This window comes from Amblyomma americanum, chromosome 4 (assembly GCF_052857255.1).
Source record: "Amblyomma americanum isolate KBUSLIRL-KWMA chromosome 4, ASM5285725v1, whole genome shotgun sequence".
Classification (NCBI taxonomy): domain Eukaryota; kingdom Metazoa; phylum Arthropoda; class Arachnida; order Ixodida; family Ixodidae; genus Amblyomma; species Amblyomma americanum.
Window position 1 is genome coordinate 51,943,980 of NC_135500.1, and position 24,434 is coordinate 51,968,413.

Sequence of the window (24,434 nt, forward strand, 5' to 3'; positions counted from 1 at the left end):
TAAGTTTAACTCATCACGAAATTTTTGTTTATATGGGTGTCATTAATTCCAGCATTAAGCAGGCTGTGCGACAATGCATTTGGAAGCTCAAGCCACAACTCACAGGACGCTTTTCGTAGCGCTGATGTATCTTATAATGTGTTCAGATTTTTCTTCTATTCATTTGAATGCTGACTGCAACAGATACTCGGTGCCAGAGGCCTCTTATCATCGCTACCATCTTTGTTATGGGGTCAGGGGACCCAGCCAGGTACAAGTTTTGTACCTTTTGTCCCCGGCCCTTAGTTTTCTGTACTGAGAACTAAAATGTCAATAAACTCAACTCAACTCAACTCTTATGAGGGGTGCAGGGAACGGAAGTGAAAAATTAAGGAACTTTTTGCAGCTAAGTCGGGTAGAACTTAAGTATCAAGTGAAGCCCGGCTGGTTTTTAAGATCGACAAACAAAAATCTATCACCAGCAAAATATAGGCTGCTCTTATGACTTTTCTAGCACGAAGCAAGGAGCTAATCACGTACAAATTAATAGGCTCTAGAATTTCAATTCTTCTGAATTTACTGGTATAGTCCAGTATAAAAAGGTAATTTTGTTTAATGTTGGGCTAGCTCAGCAGACGACGCGGCCCCGTATAGCCAACCACAGTATTTTTTTTTGTCTTTCACACGTGATTTTTGTTTGCATTTAAAACAAGTTTTATTCCGGGCTTTCAGAGAGATGACAGGTTAGTTTTCCGGCGCAAAATGGCAAAGGTAAATTGTTTGCACGGCTGTAAAAATTTTCATAAATGTGCGAAATACATGAAAGCAGCAACATCGAAATACCGCGACTTGTCAAGGAAACTCTCGAAGGACCGTGGAATAATTTGTGTTTCAAAGATCCTCATTATGCGTGCAAATAAAAAAGCACAGATGTTCTTACTGCGGGAAAAAAATATGCATAAAAAGGGCAGTCGACAAGCTGCCACGCCCATTATGTCGCGGAATAACATTTAGATGCGAAATTCTCCAAGATCAAAAAAATAACTCCTGCGCGCAGCACGCTCTCAGAAAGAGCTGCGAATTCTCTTTGTACTCAGTTGTGCTCATAGTCTATCAAAGGGTTCCGCTGTGCCCTATTATAGACAACAAATGTGTCGGTTGTTTTCTCTCAGCATTTTATAAACAGAGCGAATACCACGCACAAAAAATCTCATCATGACGAAACAAACAACTATCTATCAAAAGGAACAACCGACGGCAAATCGCAACCTGACATCGAACGTGTTCCTACACGGACGAACAAAAGTTTAAGAAGAAAAAATAAAGTCCACAACATTAGGACCACGAGTCTGATTTTATAAAATTCGCTAGCCACCCAGCCCACTGAGGCTTCGCTCATGCGTATAGACTCTTCCTTTCGCGTATATGTCAGGCTTCAACTAGTTTCCTGACTATGCTCAATAGCGGGTGGATTCGCCTGCAGTGTCTATAAAACCCTTCATCTATTCTGGAGGGAGCTTCTGTCGGATCTTCATGTCTCCATAATGTTTCCCTAAATATTCTCAATGACGCTGAGGTCAGGCGACTGCGGAGGCTATCCAGCACTGCAATGTCACGCTGCTCAATAAACGGAGCAAATTTTGGGCCTTGTGGATGGGCGAGTTTTGACATTGCTGCAGATTAAAGTCATTTTTAGAGAATGGTCCCCCAGCGAGGTTGGAAGAGCACATCATCCAGGATGGCAGAGTGGGAGCTTCCATTTAGCTGACTCTATCCTAATCAGGGGTCCCGGGCCTTCGGCGTTCATAGCACCCCAAACAGTCACAGCAGAACGGCCGCTGGATGCGACGCGCTGCATGAACTGCGGCATATACCTGCGAAAAATGAGAAACTTTTGTTAGCCTTGGTATAAAATGCACATTAACACGTTAAGCTACAAGGAACATGTATTGAATAATTTTATTTTTTATGATTTTCCGATGCATAACAGCGTGCTTATGTTCAGTTTACACCATCATAGAAAATAGGGCCAACGGGGCCATTCTTCTCTCAATTCCCTTATTTCGTGAGATCATCATATGTTCTCAGATTCGGTAAAAACTACACACTAAACAAATTCTCACCCTTAAGGGTGCAAATCAGCTGTCCCCAGACGAACACCCTTTTGGGTGATAAAAAGGGTGCAGAGATCAGCACCCTTCAGCAAGGGTGCACAGCATGAAAGTTTAGAGGGCGCGCATCAGTCCAAGGCTTTTGCTTCATGGGTGTATCAACGTGGAGCACCCTTCCAACATGCATTCGTAGAGGTGTTATGGAGAAATAGTACCCTTTAATGTTGGTGCAACCATTACATCTTCTAAAGTATCATTAAGTGCACCCTTCCTTAAGAGTGCTGATCTCTGTACCCTTTTTTAGCACCCAAATGGGGTATTAAACTCTGTAAGTATTGTCAATGTGTGAAAATGAATGCATTGGCAGGCCAGTTTTTTTTAAGGTAATAAAAATAAATTGTCAAAGTTCACTTTTGCCAAAAACTTTATTGAAGTGGAACCGTGATGTGAAAAAACCCGAAGTGGGGTGGGGGCTGATAACTGCATAACTGCAATTGCCTTGGTGATGGAGAATCTGAGTTGCTGTGTTTGTTGTAGCAGTGTTAGTAGCTTGATTTGCTGTTTATGTGTGCATTTCAATTACAGTGCAGTTAGACCCGAGAAAGGTCAATGAAACAGCGCAGAAATGATGGACAAAGAAGTTGTAGTAGAGTACACAGCACACCTGTGTTGGCCTGCATTGGTACCTTTTGCACTGTTTTATCGCCCATAGACTACCAAAAAGGCTGGACATTGATTTCAGCGAAATTACTGAATGCATGTCAGCTGTTTTGTTCCTAAAGAATTCTTGCTGCTTGGTGGGAAAGTGACTCTGTGCCATGGCGTGCACAGGCGGCATTGGAGAACCTCCAGAAGCGGCTGGCTGCCTCCCGGCGTGAGGTGGTGCAGAAGCGGCGTGAAGCCCAGGAGGCCACCAAGTGTCCGTCTACAACCAAGCAGATACCGCCAGAGCTCATCGAGGCAAGGCGCTTTCAGCAGCTAAGTTGTTGCTGCATGCTTCCTTTTGCACACGCATTTTTGAACGGCGAAAAATGGTGCTAAGACGAGGAAAGAACGGGCGCTGCGCTTGAAAGTGAACAGAATCGAAATTCAGCCCATCCATGAGCAACGAGCTCGCGTGCGCAAACACCAAAAGGTCCAAAAGGTTGCAGAGATAGTAACCATGATAAGTGCAATAAAAAGAAAACACTGAATGTGCAAGGGGGTAAAAAGCTTGTCCTCTTTCCACAAGACAGACAAAAGCCACTCTAATGCACATGCCCCCATTGAATTTCTACACAGCAACGTTAATTAGACCTTGTCAATTTGGAAAACTAGATAATTCAGACCTCTTGTCCGTGCTATTCTGCATGTGCTTTATTCTATTATGTGAAACTCTCGTTAATTCAGAGGAATCTGGCCAGCGCTTCGCTTAATTTCAGACAGGTGGCAGAGCTCACATAGCATAGGGGGCTGGAGATGAGGTGGCGATGATGGTGAATGAGTGACTTAGAAGTCTCGCAACTACAGCACGAGTGGCACTGATGTTCAGCTGAAATGTAATGGTGCGCCATACTCGTCACTGTGATCATCAGTCTTGAACGTATGGTGGTATTTTTTTGTTTTGTGCTGCACTGTGATATTTTCTTTCTTGCTTTTGTTGAATGTGGGTTGTGCTGTTGGCATTCTTTCTTTGTATTGTCACAGAGCCTGTAATCGTTTTACATTACTATGCATTGTACTTGTACTCAGGGTGCGCTTTTTTTTTACACAGTGTGCACGGGTGGGGCTGTTGCTGCCTTGTTTGTCCTAGAGGACATACCGTATGTACGCACGTATAACCCGCACCCCTAACTTTGAACTCCACAAAAAAAAACCTCGCGTATAACCCGCATGTTTACCTGAAAAAAAATGAGCACTAAAAAGATACAACTGCACACTTAGTGATCATTTTGTTTTCGGAACATTTACCGTAAAAACCCGCGTATAATACGAACCCGAATGTAATACGAGGTGAAATTTTAGAGACAAAAAATTGAAAAAAAATTTCTCTGCGTTTAATGCGAGTGAGGTAAGCCAGGTAAGCACAAAGAAAGCCATTTATTGAAATCGGACACCGCACTTCAATCGCTCTCACCTTCAACAGCGCTTTCTTTGGAGATTTCTTTGTCCGACAAATCTTCCCACAGGCACTCATCTTCTGTGCCATTGACGGCGTTCGATATGCCACACTTTTTGAAAGACCGACGCATAAGGTCCGCAGGAATGCTCGCCCACGCGTCCACAATACACTTGCACAGCGTGGCTGCCGATGCCCGCTTCAGCCGCCCAGTTGGCGTCAATGCAGGCTCACCTGATCGCATCCACTCTGCGTAGCACCGCTTGACCGCATCCTTGAAAGGTTTGTTTACGCAAACGTCCAGTGGCTGCAGCTGGGAAGTCATTCTGCCTGGGATGACTACAAGTTCAATGCCGCAATCGCGTAACACTCACTTGACCGAGTCGGCCAAATGGCAGCGAAACGCGTCCAGCACGAGGATCGACGGAAAGGACAGTAGTGCACTGGGCCGCCTAAACCACACGGACTTCACCCAGTCAAGGACAAGACCCTCGTTCATCCTTCCTTTCTCGTAACATCTCACGATGACATTCTTTGGCAGCTCCTAACCTTTTGGCATTGTTTTGCTTTTGAACACGACATAGGGCGGGAGCTTGTGGCCGTCTGTGGCCGCACTGTTGCCGATGTTCTCGGCAACTAAAATAGCCTTTCTCTTGAAAGCAGCCGAATACATTTTTCGTGGCCCTGACATCGTGCTCCTCCACGGCAGAAAAAAAAATAAAACCTTCCCTTCGCGAAGCGTGGTTCATGCGTCGGCACGTATGCTGTCAGGAAGGCCACGCTAGCCCTAGCCTCGCTGTCACGAGTAACAACCCAAGCCGTAGCCACACATCAATAACAAAGCCAAGCCGTAGCCACGCGGCAATAACGAAACCGAAGTTCGAGCAAAAATGAAAATTTTTTTTGGATCCGCAGATAATATGAGGCGGAAATTTGAGGTGTTAATAATAGAAAAAAAACCTCGTACTATACGTGGGTTTTTACGGTATTCAAACGACCACCACCACGTCACTGGTTATCTAATTTGCAATCGTCGCCGCTCTCGCTGCGGCCATCCGAGGCTTCATCGCCACTCTCAAAGACGTAGTCGTCCTCGGAACCATCCAAGCTGTTACTGATGGCACATTTTTTAAAGCTTTTACGCACCAAGTCGGCCGCTATCGCTTTCCACGCATCCACAGTCCACTGGCACAGCAATGGAATATCGGGCCTTCACATGCGTCCCGTCAGTGTGAGTGTGTAAAGGCTGTCGGCCATCCACTGGGCATACAGCTGCTTTACGTGTGCCTTGAACGGCTTGTTCAGGCACATGTCGAGTGACTATAACATGGACGTCATGCCGCCAAGTACTATAACGAGGTTGGTACCGGTCTCTGCGAGGTGAGCCTTCACTGCATCAGTGCAGTGGCCTCGGAAGAAATCCGGTACGAGCATCGACCGGTATGCCAGCAAGGCACTGGCTCAACAACGCTGGCTGAAGAAAACATGGCCAATGGCGTGGGGAAGAATCAACAGACTATGAATGTGGATTTAGCTATGTCTTTTGTTAGCCCCTCGTCGGCTTGACAAGCGTTGATGACGATGGGGATGAGGGACTCCACGAGGGAGGCCGTCGCGCATTACCGTGAAGCCAACCCCCCCACAAAAGAAAAAATTCTCAGATAACCCTCACCCCCCACTTTTCAAGCGCATTTTTTTTTTCAAATTGTGCTTTGGGTTATACGCGAGTAAATACGGTATGTTTTGGTTCATCTGACTGTCTGCGAGGGAAATATTGTGCAACTGGAGGAAATGGTTATTGCCTCACAAGTTTCACAAATTGTCTGAGCTGCCACTTTTGAAAGAGTCAGGAACAGCAACTCTGACCCACTGCAGTGGCTCAGTAGGTTTGGCATTCAGCTGCTCATCCCAAGGTCATGGGATCATATCATATTCTGGCCGTAGCGACTGTATTTCGATAGAGGTGAAACGCTAAAGACACCCACGAGCACATTGTCATGCCCTCCACTGCGACATCCCGCATGGCCCTTGTGTTGCTTTTGTTAATATTCGATAATTTTGAATATTCGGTCGTATAGTAATGTATTTGATTCATTCGGAATGTTTGGTATTCCAAATCTCGAAGTACCTCCTCCGGGATGGCACCGCTGCCAAAGCACCGACTCCGAGCCGTGTGCCTGCACTCTCGCATGTATGCCAGAGCCAGTCTACACATGCTTGCGACAACAGACGCGACTTGCAAGTGGAAGCGCGGCTCCCAGAGCTGTACTTGCTAGGTTTCTGCGGACGCATTGCCCACAGTGCACATGCGCCATGACTGGCACGGCAGCAGTGTGCATCAGTAGAGAGATTTAGCATGGGGTGATCCACTTCCGTGTGCCAGCAGTGTGCATGCGCTGATTGGCCCCAACGGGGCAGGTGTGCAAACGGCTGGCCTGTGCACCTTGTGGTGTCCTGATGTCAATCTGCACACGTGGAGTGGCTCCCCGTAGACGTGGATCACGATAGTGGCCGTATATCGCGCTATGTTAACTCTCTGTAATCTGCAGGTGCATGGCTCTCTTGACTTAGATGAACAAGTCTGGACTGAATGCAGGTGCCAGAGCTACTCTTCTTGGCATGAAATTCGTGAATCAAGTTTGATGACACGGGTGCCAAGGGCAGCTAGCACAAGGCATATGGAGATGGGGGCCTTTTTCTGACGCCTGACATGGGGTGGAGCTTGGCAAGTGATGAATACGTCTAGCGGTTGTCATTGCCTAAAAAGTTGTCACTTGAAAAGCTGCACAACTACATAGTCACAGGGGCAGAACATTGACTATGTAGAAGTACAGTGGAACCCCGATTATACGACTTTCTCAGGACCGCGAAAAGGCGTCGTAAAATGCGGGCGTCGTAAAATCCGAATATAAATTATGCCTATAAAAATACTACTTTTTTCGCGCGACGAATTTACGAGAAACTTAAATGTAAACTACTAACATACTCCACAGGGCTTGGAAACAGAAATTACCGAAAAAGTAAATGCAATAAGAATTAATGCTGCAGTACAGGTACCGATCATGCTTTATTCAAACGGACCTTTCCGGCAATCCACTGCCCACTGCCGCGATTCCCGCCAGCCGGCGCGAACTTTAAAAAAAGTCGGCCAGTTTCTTTTGGACCTTATTTGATCCGTGAACTTGCAAAAGCTTTCGCTCGAGGTGGGCAATGTCCAAAAGGAGGTCCTCTGCAGCGTCGCGTGAACAGATGAAGTTCCGGATGCCGTCTATGTGCCGTAGCACCTCACCGAACGTGGTAGGCATCTGTGGCATCTGTGGCGTCGTCATTGTCCTCGTCCAAAGTCGCAGTGGTTTCGACACTATACAATACAATACAATACATCTTTATTTCCAGAAGACAACTGGATGGTCTCTTGGGCTAAAAGCTACACAAAAGCTTGACGAGGCCCAAGAGACCATTACAAGGCAGCAGCGTAAAGAATAGAAACATAATAGATGAATAGTACATAGGTAGACAGTAATAGGGAAATAATAAAACAGTCACTGTGACAGGTAATAATGATGTCAATCACATAAAGCTACCAGTAATGAACTGAAACCAAAATATAACAACTGAAAAGCACATACGCGGAAACAACAAACAAAAATTAATGGATCACAACTGCACAAAACAGGAATGTAATTGTTTTTTGTTCAAGCCCACTGTGTGTTTATATTTGTTTAGTATTGTAGGGAGGTTATGGGTAAGTGACTGATATTTATAAAATGTACGAAAATGAGGAACTGCCCACGCATCAACATTTCTTGTTTGCACGCTAATATTTCGTCGCTCTAAGGATGCCAAGGACTTTAGAAGGTTAGTAACTTCAGGGGAGGAAAAGTAGATTGACTGTAATAGGCGAAATTCATACAACTTGTCTACACTTATGATATTGAATGATTCAAATGCACCCTTTGTAGTTTCCATGGGCTCAATATTTGCTATGTAACGGATGAATTTTTTCTGTAAAAGCAGGAGTTTATTTAAATTGGTTTTTGTGGTTGTGCACCAAACTAGACTGCAGTATCTTAAATGAGAGTTAAACAAAGCATGATATACTTGAAGTTTTATCTTGGGTGGAAGTACAGTACGACAGCGCGATATAACTCCTGTAATCGAGGAAAGTTTTTTACGAAGGTGATCAATGTGAGCATCCCAGGTTAGATGTGAGGAAAAATGTACACCTAATATTTTATGGTTGTCAACGATTTCAATTTCTTGGTGCTCATAGGTTATAGTGTGATTTATTTCAACTAATTTGTTTTTAGCGCGGAATATAATAGCTTTAGTTTTAGTGCAATTGATTTGAAGTCTGTTTAACTTGGACCATGTGGATAGTTTAGCTAAAAATTCATTACATTGCATGATTAAACCATCAGCATTTGGGCCAGAAATGAGAATAGTACTATCATCAGCATATATCACTAGTTTTACTGTCTTATCAATATTCACCAAGTCATTAACGTATGTATTGAACAACAGCGGACCTAGCACACTTCCCTGGGGTACGCCACTCTTTATCGGAAAAAGGAATGAGCTGCAGTTTTTGACAAACACTCTCTGAAACCTGTTGCAAAGCCTCCACAATTGCATCATCCAGCGACACCTCGCCGCAGATCGCAACGTTGGCGTCAGCCTCCACGTACTCGGCGAAGGTCGTGGCGAGGTTTAAACCCTCGATATCGTCATCGGCAAAGCCTGCATATGCCTCAAGCGGCATCGAGGTCGTTGCGTCCCCAGCAGAGGAGGCAGTCTCTCGCTGAAGTCACAGTGCTTGAACGAGTTGGCGATTGTGCTTTGCGACACTGCGTTCCATGAACTGGCAATAAAATGCATTGCGTCGTGCGCAGCGATCTTTCTTTCCGACTCGCTGCGCTCCATAGCCGCCAGCCGACGCTGCACTAACCGCTTCCGGTACCCTTGCTTCACGCACTTAATGATGCTGGCATCCAGCGGCTGCAGCTGGCTTGTGCAGTTTTGCGGAAAAAAAAACAACCTTTACGTTCCTTAGGCTGGACGTATCGGGTGGGTGGCATGGTGCGTTGTCCACGAAAACCAATATTTTCCTTGCCTTGGAACCCATTTTGCAATCCAACCGCTGCAAAGAATTGCTGAAGAGCGAAGACGACATCCACGCCTTTTTGTTAAAGTTGTAGCTGCGCGGCAGCGTCTTCAAGTTCTTAAAGCACCGTGGCTTTGCAAGAAAATAGTTTATTATCCTAATGCGAGGCAAAGCACACAGTGAAAGAATGTTCTATTCGCAAAATAGTTGTTCAGTAGCTCACCAAGTCATTGACGCCGACCGGCGTTGGGTTCGGGAGCCGGCGGGGAGCGAAAGGGTTCCTCGTGGCACTCAGGGCAGGTCCGGCAGCGAGAGAGCATTTCCCGCCATGAGTTCCTCCTTTTATCCCCTCGGACATTGCCTCCCTAGCAGCAAATCGTTGCCGTCATGCTCACGCATGCAACCCTCTCCGCAGTAGGCAGCGCGCTGCCGTGACGTCACGTCAGAGCTGGGGCGGAAATGAGCAGAGTCGCAGGGGTGCCTTCTCTCCATATTCCCGGCAGCGCGCGCGCGCAAGTCACAATTGCGGCTGATGCGGGGGACGAGGAGGGATACCAGTGTATCCCACAACCAAAGTAGGGTATATGTATACGCAGACATGTTTTTGGCTGACGGGATTTATTTGCAGCTGCATGCGACCCCACTCTCTCACGACATTGTGAGTTGAGGGGGGGGGGTAGTTTTCGGAACATCTGAATTTCTGTTTATCGTACACAATGCACTGTCACCAGGAAAGTGTACAAATTCGTGTCATCTTGAAATTATCCCTATTAGCTGAGATTGTATCATTGAGATTCGACTGTAGCCCAAACACTGCCACTGCTGATTCCTTCAGAGATGCTTAAGGTCACCTAACAGTCGGCTTTTTACTTTCTCGCATGCTTTGCAGTAAAGCCTTCTGCAGTTTTTTGTTTTCCGTTTCACTCATTATCGTGTTTCTTTTCCTTCCTCACCTTTTAGTGCTTTTGTGTGCATATTTATTGCTTGCGGATGTGCTGAATTCTGATTGGTTGACTTGTAAATGTAGCGCCCATCCTGTCCTTGTCTCTTTTCCTAGCTGTTTTTGTCATTGAAATAAATGCATTTCTGACCAACTGCTGATGCCAGTTTTGGACATTGCACAGGAGTTCCGGGCGCTTCCAAAAACAGCCAAGGAGGTCAACGACCAGCTGTTGTTTGAAGAACAGGCGCTTAGCTGCATGCTTCCAGCGGATGCATCGGTGAGTGATCTGCTGCCTCACAGTGTGTGCAGATGGGAGAAGTATCTTCCTGCTTGCTTTCTTTTCGTTATGCTGCCTTGGCTCTGTCTGGGCATTTTGTCTGCACGGTCTTGCCACTGCAGTCTTCCTTCTGTGCCAACTTAGAAAGCTTACTGTAGGCAGTGCAGCTGTGCGAGTAGTGTTGGACCAACGGGAGGACATGTGCACCACGAGACAAGTTTGCCAAGATCCAGGGGCGCCGGTGCCCGTTAAAGGGCCCCAGGTAGTCGAAATTAATCGGGAGCCCTCTCCTTTTTTATTACGCGACAACGTAAAGCTTGCGTCGTGCAGAAAATCCGACGTTGTCATCAGCAGCGGCATCGTGAGTGAAAGTTCCCGATTGGCCGAGAGAGTCGTGAGGGCTCGAGAGGGTTGTAAGCATATAAAGATAAATGAACTGTGGTGAAAAAAATTTTGGTAATCGAAACCCTGACCCTTGGGTTGCGAGTCAGACACTCTGCTGTCAGGCCATATGACACATTCGTACAGCTTGGTCAAAGCAGGGATGACATGTGCCGTATAAATACGTGGAAGGACCGCACTTTTTTTTTCCAGATTTGAGGGCCAAATTTTGGGGTGCGGCCCATACACGCGATGAGCGAAAAAAAAAGTTAAAGCACACCAATCAGGGAATAAGCGGCATTTATTCTATGTTCAATCGTCACTCGCGGAGTATTCCGACTCCAAGCTGGTGCTGTGCTCTGATGCACGCTCATCCCACAAGAAGTCGTGCAGCATGTCCGCTCTCAACACATAGCCGCTGTTCCATGCTTCCATCACTTAGCAGAGGGCTTGCCTCGGAAAGCGCGCTTTTAGCAGCTTGTGTTCCTCTATGCATCCTCTTGGTTGCACCGCCAAGGGACGCACTTTTCGGCCACATCGAATTTGCTGCCCGCTGCACACTTGCAGTGTTTGAAAGCAGACTCCCAGCCGTGTAGCTTAAACTGTAACGCTTGGCGGCAGCACGCGAAAGTCACAACTACGGTGCACTAACACGCTACCGCAACTCCCATGCCTTTGACAGCCACATAAGGCTGGAGCTGGTGGTACTGATGCCGATATGGACAACGGGAGCCTGTGGGAGAGTAAAAAGTTGACAATGATGATGATGAGATGCGGCCTCGGGCACCATTCATGGGCGGCATCTGGAAGCTCCTGTGCGCATGTGTCATCTCCGCGATCAAGTGCACCGTTGCTCACAGCCGGAGCTGATCGCGGAGGCCATGGCGCGTACATTTCGAAGGCTATTCCTGCGTGGGTCTTGGAAAGTTTGGGTGTGTCTCTCCCCCTTACACGGATATTATTTTTTTAAATATTTCCTTCGGGAAAACAGGATGCGCCCCCACACGCGTTTATATGGTAGTATGTCATTTGGTCTTTCACACAAAATGGAAAGTGTCCATGTCTGCATGGGCAAGAGGAACTGCTGACCGGAGCAATTCATGGAGTCGCGTCATACCCTTAAAGGGACACTGAGGACAAATTGAAGTTGACTTGTATCATTAGAAATCCAACTTCTGATCACAAAAATGCCACTCTTACTGAAAACAAAGCTCTTGTAAAGTAGAAAATAGCAAGAACCAAAATACAGGCATCGCCGCCACAGGCCAATCTCGCAAGTACAAGCGTGGTGACGTCATAGAACAAGGGACGCCACCTTGGAGGAATTTTTCTTACTCCATGAATGCCACGAATATCTGAGGCTGACGAAGGAAAGTTGCGTGGTTCAATATTGAAGTAAGTTTTGTATTGAAACCGATAGTGCACTTTTATTACAAAAGGAAGACAGAAAAAAAGACAACCTGAATGTTGGAATCAAAGGAAACCGATGCTTGGTGACGCCACAGGCGGCCAGGAGAGTTTCAGTATGTTATGGCGCTTCGCGTCTATGAGCTTTGCGCGCCCCGTGGTTTTGTTTCTGACGCGCCTCGGTTTACAAGCGCCGAACAGCAGAGAAACTCCAAGTGCCGCTTCAAGTGCCAGTTGACATTTGAAGGAACCTGTTAAGGCTGGTCAGATTATCGCCACGGTCAATGAAAAACTATGATGGCACGATGGTCGGTGATCGTACAAGGCAGTTAGCAGTATAAAGAGCACTTGTGTCTTCGTACGCTTGCCTGGTGAAACGTTCCTGGCTGTGCCAGTCAACTTCGAACTACTTAACGGAAATCGTTTATTACGGACGGGAAACAAGATATACAAGGCAGTTAAGAAAAAATTTCTGATGGCCTAGCTCTGTTAGGCCAGGATCTGCGTAGCGAAAGCGCGGAGACTTCTGCATCGGAACAGTGCATTCACTAGATGCGCCTTTATTCATGGCTATAGCATCAGCCGTCGTGGCGGAGTGGTAGCATCTCAGCCTCAAACGTCAGAGGCCCTGGCTCGATTCCGAGTCTCTGTACAGTCTTCTTTTTTTATTCGGTGAGTATGTGGGGGGTTTCAGTGGCTCCCATAGATGCCGCCACCAAATACATTGGTTAGCGGTTAAGCGCAGGCTCTGTTAAGGTGCGTTTATACTCCGGCGTAACGCGCGCATGCTGCACGGCGACCTCACGTCAGCCAAAGCGAGACCCTCTATACTCCAACTGCGCTTGACCGCCGACGCGTTTGGCGGCTTCGGTGCACTCTGACTGCACTGGCGGAAACTTGGAGCATGTCTCTATTTCGCGCCAGAGCGGTTCGGCTCCGCGGCGAGGCACGCGTTGTGATGTCGTGTGCCTCCTCAGACCACTGCCATGGCGGAATCGCAAGTTCGCGGCCAGTAAAGCTTTCGCTTTAAAAGAGATTTGTAACCTGTAGAGACCGTGACTCCGCTCTCCTCTAACTTGTTTGTTTGCGGCTCCATTCAGTAGCTTTGGCAGTTGGGCAGAGCTGCTGTCTTCGAGCTCTCGGCTAATTTAATCCATTGACGGTACAAATCTGAAGGTATACATGCAGGTGGGCAAGAGAACCTGATCCAGTGGACCCCTTACCTCCGGAAACGCGCGGAACCTGTTGAAGCGTCGTGCATCAGTTTTACTTTCAAACTGCCAACTTTAAACGCGAGCGCCCTTGAGCACCCTTTCGTTTTTTGTAGTAAACCTCCTCGACACCGCCTGCTGCACCGTGCAACAGCGCCTTTCAAGGAATCGTAATCCATTGGCCCCAAAGCCCCGGCCAGCCTCCAATGGGTGCGACGTGCCGACCGTGTCCTCGCCCCTTGCGACTCCGTGCACTGGGGTTAAGATATTTAATTAGCAACGGCTGCTTACTGAGGAAGGGGGAAACGACCTGCCGGCGCCTAACCTAACCGTGCTCCCTCAAAAGCATCGCACACTCTGTGGGGCTGAGGTCACTGAAATGCAGGCCGGAGTTTTTGCGAGAACTTTGTTGGCGGGTTTGGGAACGGGATCCATCGTAACGCTGGCAAGATGCCGGTGCAAACGGAAACGAAGTGATGGTGGCGAACCCTGATAGATGCCTTCAACGTGCGGCGGCGGTAGCTTTCATTTTGGCTGCTGCTAGAACTCACCGCTAGCTGCCAGAAATCACGGAGTCTGCGTTTACGTCACGTTTCACGTCACTCCGTCCTGTGACGTCTTAAGAGTACGCCGTGACGTCATAAGAGTGCACAGAGTTTGAATCGGAGGGCGGGAAAAACTTTTTCAACTTGGAATCCAAACTTCTTTGAATTGAATTCATCTTTCGATCCCGGACGAGCGGCAACAAAGCCATGAAATGCCAAACTATCAGATTTTGCTAACAAAAAAAATTGGTAGAGTTCTCCTTACTGTCTTAAAGGGGGAAGCTCTCCCTCAGATTTTTTTCTCTGTTCTCTCTTTGTCTCCTATTTCTTTCACTCTCTCCATTCCTTCTCTAGCAGTACAGCTGAGGTGTCCTCCGAGATTTCCTTTCCTCAGAACCACTTTTTCAAAATAACAAATCAGTACAGTGTATTTGGTGCCCAAGAATGTGGGCATTGTAAACCACTGCACTGTGAAAGGTGGAGAATGGTGCTGCGGTCAGTTCGGTGCAATTGAACGACTGGTTTTCCGCAGGTGGAGCGCGAGTACCTGCAGTGTAGGGCGGCTGTCTCTCGGCTGGAGAAGGAGGTGGCTGGCAGTGAGCACCAGCTGTCACTGGCCCGTGCGGAAATGGCTGAAACGGGGGCCCGCTGGCTGGACGACGTGGAAGAGCTGCTGCAGCGAGTCAACATATCTTTCGGCCGCTTCTTTTGCGAGCTGGGCTGCGTCGGCGAGGTGTGTGCTAGCTCTTGTCTCGATGGTCGGAAAATGTGTGTTGAAATCCCATACCATCGGAAAAAATCTCTGAATTGCAGTAGTGGTGGTAATCTTCGGCTTACGTACGCAAGATGTGTGGAGCAGCCTCCGAGGCATACTTCAGCTGTGTCTTTAGGACTTCCTTGTTCTGCAAACGAGGCTTCTGTCCAGCAGCGATACTGTCTTTTGCTTTTTAACAAAACCTGTGTTTGGTGTTCTTGTTTTCGCCCTGTGCTTTTATTTCTTTTTCCTGACCATTGATTCCACTCTGGCTCGTCTCAGTGGACGTGTGGCAGGAAGCAATCGCTTGTTTGGAGGTAGGGTTAACTAATTAGGCCCACAAGGAGGCAGCAATTGCTTTTGCTTTAAATTGGATTGGATTGTAAGACTTATTTTTAACAGTAGGCCCTTCGCCTAAATGATGGCCAGAAAGTCCTGGCTTCTGGCGGCGTCTTTGCCCAGTTGGACGACCTTTGTCATAATCTCCCAATCGGAACTGAGTAGGCGAGCCTCCCATTGGTTAAGTGACTATTTTTTTTCTCTTCAGGGGGTCAAGAGGGCATTTCCAAAGAGTATTGTTTAGATCTGCTTTGCCGTGACATACCGTATTTATACGATTGTAAGCCGACTCGAATGTAAGTTGAGCCCCCCCCCCCCCCCCCACATCAAAATTCTAAAAAAAGCTTGGAGGTCGCTTACACTTGGCTTTCAATTACAGAACGTGATAGCACTATCCTGCCACCTCCACCTCTGCTTATCGCCAGCCGCTATCGGCTGCCACACACGGGAGCGCCTGTGGGCACATTCCAAAACGAAAATGTATTAGTCACTGGACTACTCGTCCACACTTCCTCCATTGTCCTCAATACCGCTGCCGTCGTGTTCGCTGCTGCGGTCCCACAGCTCATCGTTCTAACATCGTCGTGCAGCGAAATTCCACACTTCGCAAACAGCCACTTCACGACATCGCTTGGAACAGCTGAAAATTTTGCCTCGCTGCAGCTGCCACACCTGCATCACCCGTTGCAAACGTCAAACTTGCGGTCCGGCGCGCAGTTGTTCATCTCTTCGGCATAAAGAGTGACAGCCATCTTGAAAATAGTTGTGAACGAGCGCCCAACACACGGCGAAACATGCAGTTTCGCCGTGTTTTGGGCTTTGAGATGAATACCTGAAGGGCATTTTTGGATTACGCATTTTTGGAAAAAGATTCTAAGCCTAGCTTGTCATATTTTTTTGGTTGCTTGTGCAGGACGAACAAGTCTGCTTACATATTTTCTTTTGGTTGTGCTCCTACTTTGCAGAGCAAAACATCGTACGGTAAAAGCTTGGTAATTCGTCCCCCTTTAACTCTGAAATCTGTTAATTCAACCTGCCCGCCTGGACCCTACAAAAATGTACAGAAGTCTATGCTGCGGAACTCCTATTATTTCAAGCGAATTTTAGCGCACATCGGTTAATTCAACGTAGCACTGCAGCCCCCTGAGTCATTGCAGAGGGAGAGAGGTGCAACGGAGGCTATGAGGATTATCACCAGGGTAGCGTGGCCAGAAAGGAAAAAGAAAAGGGAAAGTGTGGCATTAGTGTACAGTTGAAAGACTAATTCGCAGTATAGGCCATCAATATAGTCATTGCATGAGCATGTTTGCCCTCGTCAGAGTTTTTAGTTCTAGTGTCACAAGCTCTCTTCCGCATCTGTCGTTGGTGCTCCACCGTATGTGTGCTTTGTTGCTACGGTCGTGATCATTTAGGCCTAAGAGTCGTCCTACATTCGTCTTTGTGCCGCCGCGGTGGCTGAGTGGTTATAGTGCTCGGCTGCTGACCCGAATGACACGGGTTCGATCCCGGCCATGGCGGTCGAATTTCGATGGAGGCGAAATTCTAGAGGCCCGTGTGCTGCGCGATGTCAGTGCACATTAAAGAATCCCAGGTGTTCAAAATTTCCGGAGCCCTCCACAGCAGCGTTCCCCATAGCCTGAGTCGCTTTGGGACGTTAAACCCTCGTAAACCATAAACCACCTTTCTGGCACCTTTCCCAACGTCCCGATTAGGCAGGCGACCGGTGGATTTCTGTTGTCACTGTATATACAACCAGAATGAGTCCGTTAGCAACATGATGTGGTACCGATGTTGCGGGTTTTCTTCAACAAGACGGTGTCCATCATAGTGCTCCCGGAGAGTTACCACTCGAGCTCGTTACTTTCTCTCAAATGTCCTCAATGATATTCCCTGCTTCTGCTGCAGCCAACACAGATTGACCACAGCCTATCATCTTCAAGGTCAATGGGTTTACTGAATGCCTCAACCGAACATTTACAGATATGCTCTTTAGATCTGTGGCTTATTATGCTTTGAAAATAAGGGGAACTGTTTTTCTCACCCATCCATAATTTAGGACTTTCATAGGTCCTACAGGAGCCCCATAGCACTGCTTAAAAGGAAACCCCTTAGGCTCTTCAAATTCTACAAATTGTACGCCTCAGCCAACTGCAGTGATGGGGTCATTTTTTTACCTATGGTTTCTTTGCCTACAGTTCTTCCCTCAGCGGCACCGCCTTTTTTCAGCGTCCTTTTGTCTTTGCGTGCTCCACCAACGTCTTCAGTGTGTGCCTGTGTTTTCAGTGCATTAACCATAGTGCTGCGGTTTGTGCATGTGTAGAGTCCTCTGCCAGCGTGTTCTGTCACCATGACAACACCGGCAAAATGGCCAAACTATCAGGCAAAGAATTCGCTTCAAAAGTGCAGATGTTGCAAGCCCTCAGGAACAGCTTTCCATGTCATGGCGTAATGGGCCAGTATGATGTGAAAAGGACCACATTGGCCACATTTGTCAAGAACAAGGACAGCATCACGGAGCCATTTGACAGGGAGAAGTTCAGCGCCAACAGCAAGTGACTGTGGACGGCGGCTTACCCAGAGCTTGACGTAGCTGTACTGCGGTGGATCACGACTGCATGTGACACCCATCTGCCTGTGAGCAGGCCGTTGATATGTGCCAAAGCCTAACAGTTCACCTTAAAAAAGAACAGTGAGTCTTTTAAGGATTTTGAAGGCTGGCTCGCTTGTTCGGCACAATCTGACATTCAAGAGCGCTTGCTTCTTTACACGTTCAGTCACTCTCTCACTCGCTCGCTCCATTCCTTACTCACTCAGTCACTTTCTCGCTTGCTCGCTCGCTCTCTTCCTTACTCTCTCACTCATACGGTCGCTCGCTCCCTTCCTTACTCACTCAGTCACTATCTCTCTCTCACTCGGTTCCTTCCTTACTCACTCAATCACTCTCTCGCTTGACCGCTCACTCCCTTCCTTAGTCACTCAGTCATTCTCGCTCGCTCACTCGCTCCCTTCCTTACTCCCTCAGTCACTCTCTGTCTTCCTCGCTACCTTCCTTACTAACTTAGTCACTCTCTCTCTCTCGCTCGTTGGATTCCTTCCTACCTCACTCTCTCACTCGCTCGCTCCCTTCCTTACTCACTCAGTCACAGTCTCGCTTGCTTGCTCGCTTGCTTCTTTACAGATGCAGTAACTCTCTCCCTCGCTCGCTGCCTTCCTTGCTCACTCAGCCACTCTCTCGCTTGCTTGCTCGCTCGCTTCTTTACACATTCAGTCACTCTCTCGCTGACTAGCTCCCTTCCTTACTCAGTCAGTCACTTTCTCGCCCGCTCACTCCCTTGCTTATACACTAAGTCACTCTCTCCCTTGCTTGCTCACTCACTTTACTCACTCAGTCACTCTCTCGCCCGCTCGCTCCCTTCATTACTCACTCAGTCACTGTCTCGCTTGCCCGCTCGCTCCCTTCCTTACACATTCAGTCGCTCTCTCAATCGCTCGCTTGCTCCCTTCCTTACTCACTCAGCCACTATCTCTCTCTCTCTCACTCGTATCCTTGCTTACTCACTCAATGACTTTCTCGCTTGACCACTCACTGCCTTCCTTACTAACTCAGTCACTCTCTCGCTCGCTCGCTCCCTTCTTTACTCTGTCACTCTCTCGCTCCCTGCCTTACTCACTCAGTCACTCTCTCTCTCGCTCGCTCTCTTCCTTACTAACTCAGTCACTTTCTCTCTTTCGCTCGTTCGATTCCATCCTCACTCACTATCTCACTCCCTCGCTCATTTCCTTACTCACTCTGTGACTCTTTCTCGCTCGCTCGCTCCCTTCCTTACTCAGTCACAGTCTCGCTTGCTTGCTCGCTTGCTTCTTTACACGTTCAGTCACTCTTACTCGCTCGCTCCCTTCCTTGGTCACTCCGTCACTCTCTCGCTTGCTTGCTCGCTCGCTTCTTTACACATTCAGTGACTCTCACTCGTTCGCTCCTTTCCTTGCTCACTCAGTCACTTTCTCGCTTGCTCGCTCGCTCCCTTCCTTACACTCTCACTCATACGGTCGCTCGCTCCCTTCCTTACTTACCAAGTGAATTTATCTCCCGCTCGCTCGCTCCCTTCCCTACACACTTAGTCACTTTCTCTCTCGCTTGTTCGCTTTCTTCCTTACTCACTAATTCACTCTCGCTCACTCCGTTTTTTACTTAGTCACTCTCTTGCTTGCTCGCTCACTCCCTTCCTTACTCATTCAGTCACTCTCTCGCTCGCTCGCTCCCTTGTTTACTCACTTAGTCACTCTATCTCGCTCGCCCCTTCCTTACTCACTCAGTCACTCTGTCGCTTGCTCGCTCACTCCCTTCCTTACTCATTCAGTCACTCTCTCGCTTGCTCGCTCGCTCTCTTCCTTACTCACTCAGTCACTTTCTCTCGCTCGCTCGCCCCTTCATTACTCAATCAGCACTATCTCGCTCGCTGGCTCCCTTCCTTACTCAGTTACTCTCTGGCTCGCTCGATCCCTTCCTTATTGAGTAACTCTCTCGCTTGCTCGCTCACTCCCTTTACTCATTCAGTCGCTCTGTCACTCGCTCGCTCCCTTTCTTACTCACTGAGTCGCTTGCTCGCTCGCTCTCTTAATTACACATTGTCAATCTCTCACTCGCTCGCTCGCTTCATTCCTTACTCATTCAGTCACTCTCTCGCTTGCTCGCTTGTTTCCTACCTTACTCACTCAGTCAATTTCTCTCTCGCCTGCTCGCCCTTTCTTTACTCACTCAGTTACTCTCTCTCGCTCGCTCGCTTCCATCCTTACTAACGCAGTGACTATCTCTCTCGCTCGCTCGCTACCTTCCTTATTCACTTAGTCGCTGCATCGCTTGCTCGCGCGCTCCCGTCCTTACACATTCAGTCGCTATCTCACTCGCTCGCTCTTTTCCTGGCTCACTCAGTCACTCTCTCGCTTGCTCGCTAGCTTCCTTCCTTACGAACTCATTCACTTTCTCTCTTGCTTGCTCGCTTTCTTCCTTACTCACTAAGTAACTCTCGCTCGCTCGCTCCCTTCCTTACTCACTCAGTCACTATCTCTCTCTCTCACTCGGATCCTTGCTTACTCACTCAATCACTCTCCCGCTTGACCACTCACTCCCTTCCTTACTCACTCAGTCATTCTCTCGCTCGCTCGCTCACTTCGTTACTCACTCAGCGACTCTCTCGCTTGCTCTCTCACTCCATTCCTTACTGACTCAGTCACACTCTCTCTCGCTCGCTCCCTTCCTTACTAACTCAGTCACTTTCTCTCTTTCGCTCGTTCGATTCCTTCCTCACTCACTCTCTCACTCCCTCGCTCCCTTCCTTACTCACTCTGTGACTCTTTCTCGCTCGCTCGCTCACTTCCTTACTCAGTCACAGTCTCGCTTGCTTGCTCGCTTGCTTCTTTACACGTTCAGACACTCTCAATCGCTCGCTCCTTTCCTTGCTCACTCAGCCACTTTCTCGCTTCCTCGCTCGCTCCCTTCCTTACTCTCTTACTCATACGGTCGCTCGCTCCCTTCCTTACTTACCAAGTGACTTCCTCTCTCGCTCGCTCGCTCCCTTCCCCACTCACTCAGTCACTTTCTCTCTCGCTTGTTCGCTTTCTTCCTTACTCACTAATTCACTCTCGCTCACTCCGTTTATTACTCAGTCACTCTCTCGCTTGCTCGCTCACTCCCTTCTTTACTCATTCAGTCACTCTCTCGCTCGCTCGCTCCCTTGTTTACTCACTTAGTCACTCTATCTCGCTCGCCACTTCCTTACTCACTCAGTCACTCCGTCGCTTGCTCGCTCACTCCCTCCCTTACACATTCAGTCACTGTCTCGCTTGCTCGCTCGCTCTCTTCCTTACTCACTCAGTCACTTTCGCTCGCTTGCCCCTTCCTTACTCAATCAGCACTATCTCGCTCGCTCGCTCCCGTCCTTACTCTGTTACTCTCTCGCTCGCTTCATCCCTTCCTTATTCAGTCACTCTCTCGCTTGCTCGCTCAATCCCTACCTTACTCACTCAGTCACTTTCTCTCTCGCCCGCTCGCCCTTTCCTTACTCACTCAGTTACTCTCTCTCTCGCTCGCTCGCTTCCATCCTTACTTACGCAGTGACTCTCTCTCTTTCGCTCGCTTGCTCGCGCGCTCCCGTCCTTACACATTCAGTCGCTCTCTCACTCGCTCGCTCACTCCCTTCCTTACTCACTCAGTCACTCTCTCGCTTGCTCATTAGCTCACTCGCTCCCTTGCTTACTCACTCACTAACTTTCTCTTTCGCGCGCTCGCCCCTTCCTTACTCACTCAGCCACTCTCTCGCTCGCTCGCTTCCTTCCTTGCTCACTCAGTTACTCTCTAGCTCGCTCGCTCCCTGCCTTACTCACTCAGTTTCTCTCTCGCTCGATCCTTTCCTTACTTAGGCACTCTCTCGCTCGCTCGGTCCCTTCCTTACTGACTCTATCACTCGCTCGCTCCCTTCCTTACTCACTCTGTGACTCTCGTTCGCTCGCTCCCTTCCTTACTTACTCAGTCACTGTCTCGCTTGCTCGCTTTCTTCCTTACTCACTCAGTCCCTATCTCTCTCTCGCTCGGTTCCTTCCTTACTCACTCAATCACTCTCTCGCTTGCTCGTTCACTCCCTTCCTTACTCACTCAGTCACTCGCCCGCTCTCTCCCTTCCTTACTCCCTCAGTGACTCGTTCTCGCTCGCTCGCTCCCTTCCTTACTTACTCAGTCACTGTCTCGCTTGCTCGCTCGCTTTTTTCCTTACTCACCAAGTCACTCTCGCTCGCTCGCTCCCTTCCTTACTCACTCAGTCACTATCTCTCTCTCATTCGGTTCCTTCCTTACTCACTAAATAACTCTATCGCTTGACCGCTCACTCCCTTCCTTACTCACTCAGTCACTCTCTCGCTCGCTCGCTCACTTCCTCACTCACTCAGCGACTTTCTCGCTTGCTCGCTCACTCCACTCCTTACTCACTCAGTCACTCTCTCGCTCACTCGCTCCCTTCCTTACTCACTCAGTCACTTTTTCTCTCGCTTGCTCCCTTCCTTACTAACTCAGTCACTCTCTCTCTCTCGCTCATACGATTCCTTCCTACCTCACTCTCTCACTCGCTCCCTCCCTTCCTTACTCACTCAGTCATTTTCTCTCGCTCGCTCGCCCCTTCCTTACTCAATCAGAACTATTTCGCTCGCTCGATCCCTTCCCTACTTACTAAGTCACTCTCTCGCTCGCTCGCTCCCTTCGTTACTCATTCAGTCACTCTCTTGCTCGCTTGCCCCTTTCTTACTCATTCAGTCACTCTCTCTCGATCGCTCCCATCCTTACTAACTCAGTCACTCTTTCGCTCGCTCGCTCGCTCCCTTCCTTACTCACTCAATGCTTCTTACTCGCTCGCTCACTCCCTTCCTCACTTACTAAGTCACTGTCGCTCGCTCGCTCGCTCCCTTCTTTACTCACTCTGTCACTCTCTCACTTGCTCGCTCCCTTCCTTGGTCACTCAGTCACTCTCTCGCTCTCTCGCTCGCTTCCTTCCTTAATCACTCAGTCACTCTCTCTCTCTTGCTTGCTTGCTCTCTTGCTTACTCAATAAGTCAATCTCGCTCGCTCGCTCCCTTCCTTACTCACTCAGTCACTATCTCTCTCACTCGGTTCCTTTCTTACTCACTCAGTCACTTTCTCGCTCACTCGCTCCCTTCCTTACTCACTCAGTCACTCTTTCTCTCGCTCGCTCCCTTCCTTACTAACTCAGTCACTCTCTCTCTCTCGCTTGTTCGATTCCTTCCTACCTCACTCTCTCACTCGCTCCCTCCCTTCCTTACTCACTCAGTCATTTTCTCTCGCTCGCTCGCCCCTTCCTTACTCAATCAGCACTATTTCGTTCACTCCCTTTCTTACTCACTAAGTCACTCTCTCGCTCGCTCCCTTCGTTACTCACTCAGTCACTCTCTTGCTCGCTTGCCCCTTCCTTACTCACTCAGTCACTCTCTTTCGATCGCTCCCATCCTTACTAACTCAGTCACTCTTTCGCTCGCTCGCTCGCTCCCTTCTTTACTCACTCTGTCACTCTCTCACTTGCTCGCTCCCTTCCTTGGTCACTCAGTCACTCTCTCGCTCTCTCGCTCGCTTCCTTCCTTACTCACTCAGTCACTCTCTCTCTCTTGCTTGCTCGCTCTCTTCCTTACTAAGTCAATCTCGCTCGCTCGCTCCCTTCCTTACTCACTCAGTCACTATCTCTCTCTCTCACTCGGTTCCTTCCTTACTCACTCAATCACTCCCTCGCTTGACCGCTCACTCCCTTCCTTACTCTCTCAGTCGCTCTTTCGCTCGCTCGCTCCCTTCCTTACTCACTCAGTGCTTCTGTCTCGCTCGCTCGCTCCCTTCCTCACTTACTCGCTCGCTGCATTACACATTCTGTCACTCTCACTCGCTCCTCCCTTCCTTGCTCACTCAGTCACTCTCTCACTTGCTCGCTCGCTCCCTTCCTTACTCACTCAGCCACTCTGTCTCTCGCTCGCTCCCTTCCTTACTACATGAGTCACTCTCTCGCTTGTTCGCTCGCTCCTATCCTTGCTCACTTAGTCACTCTCTCGCTGACTAGCTCCCTTCCTAACTCACTCTGTCACTTTCTCGCCCACTCGCTCACTTGCTTATTCACTCAGTCACTCTCTCGCTCGCTCGATCCCTTCCTTATTCAGTCACTCTCTCGCTTGCTCGCTCACTCCCTTCCTTACTCACTCAGTGACTCTCTCGCTCGCTCGCTCCCTTCGTTACTCCCTCAGTAACTCTCTTGCTCGCTTGCCCCCTTCCTTACTCACTAATTCACTCTCTCTCGATCGCTCCGATCCTTACTATCTCATTCACTCTCTCTCGATCGCTCCGATCCTTACTATCTCAGTCACTCTCTCGCTCGCTCGCTTTCATTACTCACTCAGTGACTGTCTCGCTTGCTCACTCACTCCCTTCGTTACACATTCAGTCGCTCTCTCACTCGCTCGCTTGCTTCCTTTCTTGCTCACTCAGTCACTGAGTCCCTTGCTCGCTCGCTTTCTTCCTTACACATTGTCGATCTCTCACTCGCTCGCTCGCTCCATTCCTTACTCACTTAGTCACTCTCGCTTGCTCGCTCGCTACCTACCTTACTCACTCAGTCACTTTCTCTCTCGCCGGCTCGCCCTTTCCTTACTCACTCAGTTGCTCCCTATCACTCGCTCGCTTTCATCCTTACTCACGCAGTGACTCTCTCGCTCGCTCGCTCCCTTCCTTATTCACTCAGTCGCTGT

The 24,434-nt window shown here is 48.7% G+C and overlaps 1 protein-coding gene across 1 annotated transcript; it reads left to right on the top strand.

Annotated features, from left to right (window-relative positions):
• Nucleotides 1-741: 741 nt before the first annotated feature.
• On the top strand, nucleotides 742-17,705 carry LOC144129495 (structural maintenance of chromosomes protein 5-like). Its single transcript, XM_077663660.1, has 5 exons — nucleotides 742-750; nucleotides 2,922-3,050; nucleotides 10,417-10,512; nucleotides 14,589-14,789; nucleotides 17,607-17,705. The coding sequence occupies exons 1-5, from the start codon at nucleotides 742-744 to the stop codon at nucleotides 17,703-17,705; spliced, it is 534 nt and encodes a 177-aa protein (XP_077519786.1).
• Nucleotides 17,706-24,434: the final 6,729 nt, after the last annotated feature.